The following is a 12,773-nucleotide window of genomic DNA, read 5'->3' as shown; positions in this document are numbered from 1 at the left end:
AAGCCAATGTCTAGTCAAATTTACTTCTTTATCTTAAATGCCAAACCTATCTTGCCCAACTTCCCATGTGTGACCTTGTCAAAAAACCTGCTAAAGTCCCTGTAGACAACATCTACTGCCTTGCCTTTGTCACCTTTACTGGTAACTTCCTTGAAAAACTCTATTAGTTTGGTTAGACATGATGTACTACACACAAAGCCATGCTGAATATACCTAACCAGTCCCTGTCTATCCAAAAACTTATGCATCCTGTCCCTTAGAATACCTTCTAACAACTTTCCCAATGTCAAACTTATCGGTCTATTATTTCCTGGCTTAATCTTACAGCTTTTCATATACAACAGGACTAAATTAGCTATCCTCCAATCCTCCAGTACCTCAGGCATGGCCAAGGATGTTTTTAAATACTTCTGCTAGGCCTCCTGCAATTTCTGCCCTAGCCTCCCACAGAAAGCACTTTGTCAAGCCCTGGAGATTTTCCACTCTAACTTGCCTTAAGAGAGCAAACATCTTCTCTTCTGTAATAAGTATTAGGCCCATGACCTCACTGCTGTACTGTCTCAGTTCTATAGACACTGTATCCATCTACAGAGTAAATTCAGATGCAAAAAATTCTTCTTAAGATCTCCCCCATCTCTTTTAACTCCATACATAGATTACCACACTGACCTGCCAGAAGAGCCACCTGATTCCTTCTGAAGTGTTCTCTTGCATTTCTTATACTCCTCCAGTACCTTATTTGTTCCTACCTACCAATATCTGCTTTGTGCTTCCTACTTTTTCATAACCAGGGTCTCAATATCTCTCAAAAACTGAGGTTCCCAAAGCTTGTTATCCTTGCCTTTTATTTTGACAGGAATGCGCAAACTGTGTAATCTCAAAATTTCACTTTTAAAGGGTTCCCACCTAACAAGTACACTTTTGTCAGAAAAAGCCTGTCTTAATCCACGCTTACCAGATCCTTTCTGATACAATCAGAATTGGCCCTTCTCCAAATTAGAAGCACAACCCAAGAGCCAGACCTATTCTTTTTCATACTTATCTTGTAAGTAACAGTGAGGTGCTAAGTGTTCCCTTACAGAAACCTCATTCACCTGCCCTGTTTCATTCCTAACAGGAGATCTAGTACAGTATTGCATTCTCTCTATTTGGGACTTCTATGTACTGATTAAGGAAACTTTCCTGAACACATTTGACACACTCTTTCCATTCCAACCCTTTTACAACATCAGTCCCAGTCAATACGTGGAAAGCTAAAATCACCTACTACCAAAACCTTACATTTCATGCAACTGTCTGCAACCTCTCTACAAATTTGCTCCTATAAACTCTGCAGACTGTTGAGTGGCCTATTATAGAATCCTATTAATGTGGTCATACGTTTGATATTCCTGAGTTCTATCCATAAAGCCTCACCAAACGAGCTCTCCATTTTGTCTTGACTGAGCATTGCCATGACATTTTCTCTGAAAAGTAATACCACTCTTCCCCCTTTAATTCCTTCTGCTCTACCTCGTTGAAAACAATACAACCCCAGAACATTCCTCCTGCAATTAGGTCTCATTAATTGCTACAGTGTCAAAATTCCACATTGTGATCCATGCCCTACGCTCATCTGCCTCTCTTACAATAGTCATTGCATTGAAATACACACAGCTCAGAATATTAGTCCCATCTTGCTCAACCTTTTGACTCCTGACCTTGTATGTAGACTTAACAACATCTTTCTCACAATCACTCCACTATCTGTTCTGGTGCTCTGATTCCTATCCCCTTGCAACTCTAGTTTAAACCACGTTATGGATCTGGAAATAGAGATTCATAATTCCTTGAAAGTTGTATCACAGGTAGAGAGGGTCATAAAGAGATTGGCACATTTCTAAGAATAGCACATTAGCTAATTATTGAGTACAGGATTTGGGATGTGACTTTGTAATTGTACAAGACATTATAAGATATTGAGACCTAATTTTCAGTATTTTGTGCAGTTGTGAACACCCAACTACAGGAAAGATGATGGTAGGTTGAAGGAATACAGAGAAAATTTACAAGGATGTTGGTGGGACAGGAGGACCTGAGTTATAGGGAAAGGTTGAATAAGTTAAGATTTTATTCCCTAAAGTGTGAGAAAATTGAGGGAGATTTGAAAGAGGTATAACAATTATGAGGGGTATAGATTAGGTAAATGCAAGCAGGCATTTTGCAATGAGGTTGGGTGAGACAGGAACTAGAGGTCTTGAGTTAAGAGTGAAAGGAGAAATGTTTAAGGGGAACATTGGGGGGAAATTCTTCACTCAGAGGGAGGGTAAGAGTGTGGAGCGAGCTGTCAGCTGAAGTGGTGGATGCACGTTCGATTTCAATATTTAAGAGAAATTTGGATAGGAACATGCTTGAGAGGGGGATGGAAGGTTATAGGGACTAGGCAGATTAATAGTTTGGCATAAAATAGATGGGCTGAAGGGCCTGTTGCCATGCTGTAGTGTTCCCAGATTACTTCTGGTTATCCAATTAAGAGTCATTCCTGCAAAGGCATCTCTCCATTTGAAAATGCATAGTTCACAAATGGAGAGATGTTTACAGGCTCAATAGCAAAAGAATACAGTCGGCCCTTCTTATCCGTGAGGGACTGGTTCCGGAACCCCTTGCGGATACCAAAAAACGCGGATGCTCAAGTCCCTTATTCAATCTCTCTGTATGCGGTGGACCTTAGGACCCAGTGGAACTGCAGACCTTATTTAACCTGTCTCAGTGCGATGGACATTAGGACCCAGCGGTGAGCTCTGAATCCGCAGTGTTTCTGTTCATGAAAACAATCAGGATCACGATTGAAAATAAAGTGATCAGAAAGAGGTGAAACACCATCGGACACTGGAAAACCGTTAGGCTACAGTCATTCAACAATCGGAACAATTTTAAAGGATAAAGTGAGAAAGGCCCTGCCCCAATGAAAGCTAAAAATATTACTAAGCAACACGGTGGTTTAATTACTGTGTTTTGGGGTTTTGGGTTTTTGATCCTCCACATCAACCAAGCACAGATGGAGGGCGTGCTCAGGAGTGGTCTGTCACTGGTTCGAACTCAGGAACTTCTGTTCCCCAACCCGGCGCTGAAACATACTTTCTTAAGTGTTTTATATGCATAGAAAGGTAAAATATATACTATATACTAAGACAAACGTTTGAATGACTGACGCTAAATAATACCAGATGTACCTGTTCCGACTTATTTAGTAAAAGAACTGCTGCTTTTTTCGATCCCGATCCACGATAACGCACGCACATCCTCCCGTATACTTTAAATCATATCTAGATTAATTATAATACCTAATACAGTGTAAATGCTATGTAAAATATTTGTCATACTGCATTGTTTAGTGAATAATGACAAAAAAAATGTTGGTACATGCTCGAACAACAAGTGCTGGAAGAGCATTTCCAGGTTTTCTCGATTTGCGGTTGGTTGAATTTGCGCATGTGGAGAAGGAGGGCTGACTGTACAACATAAATCAAACAATGTTGAGGGAAAATGTTCTGTTGTGTTGTTTGTTCAATTTAATAACTCACCACTTACCTCTCCATTGAGGCACATTATCTGGCCTGGACATTGTCCAAGTTTTAGCTGAATGCGTGTCGATCTCAAACGTGTCCATGCCATCCACCAAGTTGACAGATGACCCCGGACAGAGGTACCCATGATCCGAGTGTGGAACCCCTCCCACTGCTGGCAGAGGGTATGGTTTAGTGCCAGCCACTCCATGCATGCCTGCCATGGTAGAAGACAACATTATAGCTGTTGAGACTGAAAGTATTATCGAACATCTATTTAAAGAGGAATCAGGTGTTGGATAAGAAATGGTGTTCAAATATGTAAAAGGAATTATGAATAATGTTTTAACGTTCCCACCAATGATCCAGCAAGCAGATACAATAGAGATTCCCAGATAGGCACATGGATGAAGAAAATGGAGGGAGTGGATAGTTTGATCGTGGATAATGTTTACATCGGTCAGCACATCACCGTGAACAGAAAGGCTCATACGTGCTGTATTCTGTGTCCCATATTTAAGGAAATGATATTCCATTTCTTGCATGAGCTGGGTAGAGCTCTGCAATACATGCCCCCCTTACAATATGCTGCATGTGACACAGCTTCACAATTGAAGATAGTGGTTGGTGTTAGGGGAGATCAGTAAATAAATGTGAAACCTAAGGATGTTCAGGTACATGCCAAAGAGCAGCAGGACACTGAGGAGCCAAAAAATAAGGATTAAGAGACTGAGGAAAGATGCCACCGACATCTCAGCCTCAGCTTCCAGCAGCGAAGAAGAGGGAGACGTTGTACACTCTCTATGCCAGGCAGACTCTGAGACCTCGAGAGGCCACACTCCACACTCACCAACCATCAAAGCTATCAGTAAAATTCAATGTGTGTGAATGTCTTTATTCACAAATAATCTAAAACGCTCAGGCAGTCTAAAGTAAAACATTCAAACTACACTTATTTAAAACTATAACACCTTCCCTGTAAAGGAGACACATCTGATGAGAAATAATAAGAAAAAAAGTTACTATCTGTATAGACCATTGCATTATACCAACCTAATCTACAAATTAACAGCTGAGGGATCCTTTCATAAGCAATGGGCTGATGGTTCCTGACTGATCTGAAGGCAATTGTCAACCATCTACAGTGTACATCTGACCTTTCACGAACAGTTCTTTGGACCACAATCTGCTATCTGTAGCAGGGGCATCTGACCTTTCTTTAAAAATCTACTCTGTTCTCTGCTTAGTGGACCATAATGAATGGCCTAATTTCTCTAAATGACATTCCATCTGCCATGTCCTTCCCCTCACTCGGCTAATCAATTTCCACTGGTAAATTCTTTAAATGTTCCTCCCTACTCACTGTGACCTGAGCCCTTGGCCCACTGGGCCTAGACTGATCACCAGGCTCTCATACTTCAGTGGTGTTCTTTATTTAGATTTCAGACCCTTGTTTTGAATTGAGATGACATCTTCAAATGCAGGTCAAAAAAGCTTGCCAATGCCTCTACTTCCTCAGGAGCCAAAAGAAATTTGGCAGGACCCCATTGACCCTTACCATGATGCTCCATAGGAAGCATTCCATCTAGATGCATAATGGGTTGGCATAGCAACTGCTCTGCGTGTGACTTCAGAAAACTGCAGAGAGTTGTAGCTCAGCTCTTCACAGTGACTAGTCTCCCCTTTATAGATCAGGCTATACTTCTCACTGCTCAATAAAACAGTCAGCAATCAAAGCCCCCTTCTCCCCTCTTCCATCAAGCAGTAGGAAGAACTTGAAAGCATGTACCCATCAGACTCAAGGGCAATTTCTACCCTACTGTCATAAGACTATTAAGTAGTTCCCTAGTATTAGTTGGATTCTTGACCTTGCAAACTACCTCAATGTGATCTTCTGCATTGCTTTTTCTTTTATTTGCACTGCACTTTCTCTGTCCCTGTTACTCTTTATTCTGCATTGTTATAGTTTGACCTTGTTCCATCTCAATGCATTGACTAATGATGTTATCTATATGAGCAGACTGCAAAGACAAGCTTTGTACTGTATCTTGGTACATATGACAATCATAAGCCAATTCCAGTTCCAACTCCAGTGTAACATCTTATCATAATCAGTCACATCCTTTGTGGTGTCTCTTTTTGCCTCATTTTTTTTAGCTGTTTTTCTATCAAAAGTGTTTCTTTGGTCAAGAGTAACTGTACAGTTCAATACCATTGATAATTGCACATGGCAGGTGGGCTGAGTCAGGTGTGCCCCCATTTGGAAGGTTGATGGGTCCATGAGGCACTGTCCTAGGACTGGCTGTGCTTGCTCCGTGATGTGATGCCATCCTGCTCCAAGCCTACAGGGTGGAAAAAGGACTTGTCATTCTCTTGGAAATGGCATCTCAATCTTACTCCCAAGAGCTACCTGAGAATGAAGTAACAGCAATTATATTTCACATTCTGTAGCAAGGCAAGTTGTTGACATCTCCTCAATAATAACTTAAGAAAAGGAAAGCAGAGACTTGGCTTTGGAAGCAAATTATATCATCCAAGATCAAAAAGATGTAGATGTCATAACTGAATGAAAGACAGTGAATGCTAAAGATGTAATGGTAGGTTTTGAATTTGCAGCATTAATTCTGTTTTCTTCTCCATGGATATTTCTTAAGAAGCTGAGTATCCCTGGAATATTCTGTGTAGGTTGTATCATTTTGCTTGGGATTTTCACTACAAATTTTGGATGAACTGCAAATTCAGTGTATTTATGGAGCATATGTTTTGCATATTACAGGTGATGGAGGTAATTTATGGGATGTGTAACAGATATTCATTTCCCGGGGCCCAAGAGGCTTACTGCTAACCTCAGCTTTTTAGCAGAGCAGCATGACCTTTCTAAGAATCAAAGAGTTGATTTTGACTAAGTTAAACTTCTAACCAATATTCCTTGCTCAGCCTCTTGTTGTAAACAAGAGAATAATACTGAACTGTACTGAAGTATGCCTTTTATGTTTTATATTCCGTGTTTTTGGTCATATTTTTTGTTACCGTTTGCATGGTTGTTTTTGCATGTGGTGGAGGGAGGTGGATGTGATGTTTGATGTTTTTCTTTGAACAGATTGGTTCCATGATACTTCTTCGTTTCGAAACCTTTACTAAGGAAGACAAATTACAGGGTTGTACACTGCTTACATACTTTTATAATAATTGTACTTTGAACTTCTGAACTTGTTGGCCCATAATTTAGTCGAGAGAAATAATGGGTTACACATTCACCTAATTCAAAATAGCTAGTTGGAAAACAGTATAAATGTTATACTGTTGGGGATTGTTAGGAATTTCAAAGTGGAATGACAGAAAGTTAGGGAGGCAGAAGCAGATCTAGAATTCCTCTTCAGCCTGTCTGTGACAGGTGACTTGTTCATCTGCAACTTGCTGGTATGTATGTCTTTTTAGTTTGTAGGAATTGTACCTGTGTTTGGAAATCCTTTGTACTTTAGAAATATTTTGTAATCTTTCATAAATTAGAAATCCTCTGAGTTTTAAGTTTATGTCAAGAACTATTCACCTAAATTAAACATATATCACTAAAAATAAATTAAACTGTGTTTAAACTACTTCATTAGCTGGAAGCATCACCCCTTGGTAGGGAGGGGAGACCCACTGCTCAAATACTGATTACTGACAGCTAGACCTCACTATGGAGTTGAAACAGTGAAGTAAATTAGACTTTGAACTATTATTTACCTAAAGAGTCAATACTCATAGATAATTAAATTGGATGGTGCAAAAGTCTTCTAATAAGTTTAGAGCTTGTGAACAGTAGACTCAATATCGTCACAGATGCCAATTACATGGGTTATAGACTAGAACTATTTTAAGATTTGCATATTATCTCTATGCCTACTGCAGCAGTCATGGATAAGGGTCATAGCACAAAAAAGCTCTGCACTACTAAATGTTCAACATGCAAAGTTTGAAGAAACTGATGAATGCTACAAAAGTTGAATGTATCCTGGGGTTGAGTAAAGTTTTGAAGAAAGAGACGTGACCTTACTGAAGCCTATTAGGTTCTTAAGGGCCTTCAAAGGGGAATGATTCCCCTGGTCATACCATCTAGGACCATGGTTCACAGTTTCAACATAAGGAATTGGCCACACAGGACAGAGATGAGAAAACATACCATCATCTGGTGGGTAGTGGCACTCTCTAACTTTAGAGGAGAATGGAGGTTCAATCATGGTGACTTTTAAAGGGATATGGGATATGCAGACAAGGAGTGTCAAAGCAGAGGACCAACCATAATCTTTTTGAATGACAGAATAGATGTGAGGGGCCAAATATCCTACTCTTGTTTCCATATGATTTTCTGCTGCCTATATCCGCTCTGACATGTGACCAGAGACCTTGTCCCAAATTTCAGAAATGCATTAGAAAAGCTAAGTGTTCTGAGCCCATATTCTTTTTAAAGGTAAAGTAGGGTCTGTCCTGAAACAAATAGGTAAAATAAATGAAAATTTCAACACAAAGAAAAATGGTCACTGCTGTTCAATTATCTTAGCCCCTCAACATCACTGCAGGAATTCCTTAAGGCAGTGTTCTTAGCCAAACCACCTTCCGATGTTGCATAAATGACTTTCCTTCCTTTATAGGTCAAAGGCTGATGAGAACACAATATTCAATTCCTTTCCAGCTTCTCATGTCCATGTCACATGCTACAAGAGCAAGGCAACAGCTAGCCCTGGGCTGAAAACTTGCAAGCAATATGCAGTTCTCAAAGGTACAAGGCATGCCCTGCTCTAACAAGAAAAGGTTTAACCAACTAACCTCGACATTTAACGGTACTACCCTTATCAAATCACCTACTAATAACCAGAAACTCAATTGACCAGACCAAAAGAATGGAGAGCCACATGGTAGATGAAATTTCATATACAGAATTGCAGAGTGATGTCGTTTGCTTGGGGGAATGAGGAGAGGTAATACAGAGTAGAATATGTAGACTAAAAGGTATGCAGAACAGAATGATCTGGAGGTATGGACATAAAAGGTACTGAAAGTGGCAGAACAAGATTAGGAAGCATACCCAATTCAATGTTTTACAATAGAGACAGAGGGTATAAAAGCAGGGAAGCCATATTGAAGCTTTATACAACATTGGTCTAATTTCAGCACAGTTTGCCTCATTGAACAAAGGATATGAAGGAAATAGAGTGATTCTGGGGAAGATTTATAAGAACGATCTTTGTGATGAGGGATTACAAATGCAACAATAGAATGAAGATGTTGGAAGCATTTTTAGTGGAAAAGAGAAGGCTGAAGAGAAATCATAGAGGTACAGAATATTGAATAACAATGGTCTGGATGGAGTGAGTAGTGATAGGCTGTTCTTTTGGTGGATGGGTCACTGACAAGGCCATGCTTATAGGTAAAGGGAATGAGAATTAAGAGTGACATAAGAAAACCCTCTCTTACATGGGTTGGTTAGAATGCATAGCCTGCAGAAGTGGTGGAAACAGATTCCATTCTGGACTTCAAGAGGGAATTGTATACATACAATGTGGAGAAAAATTTGCAAAGGTACAGTGGATGGGGTTAATGAGATGACCTTCCAGAGCACTGGCATAGCCACATGAGCTCTTCTATAATGGAACTATTCTTTGGTTTCCAGTAGATAAATAACTGTGCCTGGGCAGATGGTGGGTATCTTATGGCAAGGCAGAGGAGATACCTTTTTACTCATCTGGATGAGTACAGGTCAAACAACATATAAGGAGCTCTACACCAATTAGGACAAAGTGGCCCACTTGACCGAAGGTCCATCCACTGCCCTCACATTCATCACCTTCTTTCCAGCATGCTGTACAATAATGTCTACCACCTACAAAATGCTCTGTTATTACTTGAATAAGCTACTTTAATAGCAACTCAGAGACACAACCTATTCCAACAAGCATAAGAACAACATCTAAACTGGGACATTACTATCGGTTGGCTCCTCTCCAAGTCAGACACCATCCTTTTCGGTGCTTCATCTAAATCCAGATATTCTTTATCCAACACTATTGTGGGAACACCTTCCCTAGAAGGAGTGTCTCAACATCATTTCTCAAGGGCATTAAGGGATTGGTAATAAATTCTGGCTTTGTCTGAATGCATTACAAAATATGGATGAGGAAAATCTACGTTTCCCCTGAAATGGTACAATTTGAAAGATCAACTCTCAAACTACATTCTTTGTTCTTACTGAGATTTCTAACTTGCTAAAATTTCAGATATAATCCTGATTATATGTCTTGATTGCTTTGCCTTTGGATCAAAGTGGCCAACACAAGGGAATCTCAATATTAACCAAGTTCATCCACTGGCTGAATTGTTTAGGTCATCTGAAATTTACCCCCATTTTGGCCAATTCAAATATGTGATTTTTTTTTTGTCATTGTCCTACTAGGATATTTTGCTGGAAATGCAATTGGATCTATGATGGTCAAAGTGATTGAAACAAATCACTTTAGCCAGCTTTCATTAGAGCAAAGAATAGTCATGTGTTTGCGAACACAAAATGGAAAATTAATTTCAGCTGCAGCTCCAACATCCAAGAGTCATATGTAATTGAAATCCAGGGTCCTGCTCTATTGATGTAACTTATCCAATTTTATGCTATTTTCTGCTTCTTTTGGCTCTTTGGCTTCCAGGGTATCTAAACCCCACCACTAGGGTCAGACCACAATCCATTCTGAAACTCTCTAAACTTCTTGTCTTTCCTTCCTTGTCTCCCTCAAACCCTGTGCAAAACTGATATTTTATCAAAGCATCAGTTTGTTGCCTTCCACCTCATCTTTGTCTTTATCCATTCTACTGAAACTCTGGTGAATCTTTTTAAAGGTGTAAGCTCTTAATTATTTCTTCCTACAAAAGTTAGCATTATATAACCCAAGAGACTTTATATTATTTATATTGTTATAAAATTATATCTGAACAAAAATACTAATTCCCAATATTCCTAAACGTTAACCTTTAGCGTAATCTCTTGTAAAGCATGTTGGTGTATCAAGACCGTCTTTAAGAACTAACCAAGCAAAATAAACTACAACCATATAGTCAAGTAGATTAATTCTCCAAGTTTGTGTCTATAAATTATGTTGAATATAGAATGTATTGATTAATTCACCAGTTTAGAAATAGCAGTTTAAAAACAAATTTAGCTTAGATTAAATTCAATTCCTTCTGCTCCATGAAAATTGAAATCAATTGCTAATCTGTTAAATTCTGTATTAAAGTACCACAATGTATCTTCTTGCAAAACTATTAAAAGGAACTCAGTAAAAGTAATAATGCAATTAAAGAGCTTTAATCAAATTCCACTTCATTCACTTTGTGATAATTATTTTTTCATTTATATTATATTTAAATAGAAAGGCAACTTTATGATATATATGACATTTTAAATGCCTCATTGCAAATTCAAATACTATTATCACTCAAAACTGAAGTTCATGAATTTATTGCTGCAACAATATATATTTTTACCTTACCTGCGTTTGGAACAGATCGCTACATGTGGGTTCTTACATTCAAGTATGTGACCCAGTTTGAGAAGAAAGAATTAAGACACATTTTTTTTATATACTCAGACCAAAAGAGCAAAGTCTGGAGTGTCATACCCACAAAGCATGCGCCTACAATAACTAACCACTGCTTAGGAAGCTGAATGTTGTTAATTTATAATCAATTTTTGGTCAGAAAAATGCTGACACTCAAAGAGCTGGGACTGTGTATTCTTGCAAATCGTAGTTCAGACATAAATAACACAACTTGCCTAATTCTGTAAAGTCTTTAAAATGAGCAGAAGTGGATTAACACTTCTTGGTAATTATTAGGTAAAGTATATTGATGCTGACTTTCAGAATTCACACAAGGGATGGCCAGCTTTCCTGAACCAGTGGATAAGGAAGAAGGAACAGGTAAAATGGAGCATTTCCGTTTCTCATTCCGACGTTAGTTTAATGGTGATGGATGTAACGGAAAAGAAGTGTAAATCGGAGCCCAGAATCATATATGGAGATGAGTGGTATTTTATCCTATTAGTATGTTGATTCTACAGCACCACTAACTTTAAGTCCTACAAGGCATGCCACAGCGTAAGTGCTCTACCCAAGAAATGTGTCTGACCTCAGTGTTACATCCATTCCTACTCTTGGAATTACCCTAATGTGAAAAAACAACACAGTTCAAATTTAAGCCTTTCTTTTATTACCTGTAGTTCCTTTAGCACTCATACCAAATGCACAGATCGTGAATCTACAAGGAAAATATTGAAATTGCAAAGGCTTCTCTTGCACCATATTAGAGATGAGCTGTTATGCCAGTGAGTAATGTTAATCATGGCAATTTCATGTTAGAGATAAAGGGAAGGGTAGCATCCTGCATCAGAGATTCTCAACTTGGACCTTGCTCCAGGGAAACATGCTGGATTTTGCAGGGACCACAAGTGAAAATCAAGAAGCTGGGGGCCACAGGAGTTTCTGAATGGGCCATGATAAGCTTACTGTTTTAATGAAATATGGCTAAAACATATAAATAAAAATATATGCAATTTAATTGGAATCCTGACTGAAGTGAATGGGAAAGTAGGCTAGATGATGCAAATGAGGCAGCAAAACAGCCTAGCCTATGTGTGTGGGGGCAGGGGGGTGCAGCACGCCAATCATTCTGCTCCTGCTTGACCACGCACCAATCACCATTCACACCCTGCAGGATGGCCCACTGAGCCTCGCTCCGCATACACCCCCAAATCACAAATCATTCATTATGCAGTGAGCAGGTGGGTGTTACCCAGTAGGATACCCTGCAATGTGCTCCACCAGCTAGTGATTATGATTACTTTGCTTTATAATTACATGTTACAATTATAATTGTAATTATAATTACAATTACAGTGACCATAATATGGTGGAATTCTTCATTAAGATGGAGAGTGACATACTTAATTCAGAAACAAAGGTTCTGAACTTAAAGAAGGGTAACTTTGAAGGTATGAGATGTAAATTAGCTAAGATAGACTGGCAAATGACACTTAAAGGGTTGACGGTGGATATGCAATGGCAAGCATTTAAACATCGCATGGATAAACTACAACAATTGTTCATCCCAGTTTGGCAAAAGAATAAACCAGGGAAGGTAGTGCACCCGTGGCTGACAAGGGAAATTAGGGATAGTATCGTCCAAAGAAGAAACATATAAATT

General features: G+C 39.1%; 1 protein-coding gene across 3 annotated transcripts in view; it reads right to left on the bottom strand.

Annotated features, from left to right (window-relative positions):
• LOC140739508 (sodium-dependent phosphate transport protein 2A-like) overlaps positions 1 to 11,157 on the bottom strand; it is a 61,809-nt gene extending 50,652 nt beyond the window's left edge. For 2 of the 3 annotated variants that reach the window (XM_073067872.1, XM_073067869.1), the window contains exons 1-3: positions 11,063 to 11,157; positions 5,758 to 5,887; positions 3,571 to 3,762 (exon numbers count right to left, since the gene is read on the bottom strand). In XM_073067872.1, the coding sequence (XP_072923973.1) occupies positions 3,571 to 3,762; positions 5,758 to 5,875 (310 nt within the window). In that variant the 5' untranslated portion in view covers positions 5,876 to 5,887; positions 11,063 to 11,157. Of the gene's footprint in view, positions 1 to 3,563; positions 3,763 to 5,757; positions 5,888 to 11,062 lie in introns of all 3 variants that reach the window. The other variant, XM_073067870.1, reaches the window with a different exon arrangement.
• Positions 11,158 to 12,773: the final 1,616 nt, after the last annotated feature.

This window comes from Hemitrygon akajei, chromosome 15 (assembly GCF_048418815.1).
Source record: "Hemitrygon akajei chromosome 15, sHemAka1.3, whole genome shotgun sequence".
NCBI lineage: Eukaryota > Metazoa > Chordata > Chondrichthyes > Myliobatiformes > Dasyatidae > Hemitrygon > Hemitrygon akajei.
Note: the sequence above shows the minus strand (reverse complement) of the source record. Positions and strands in the feature narration are given on the sequence as shown.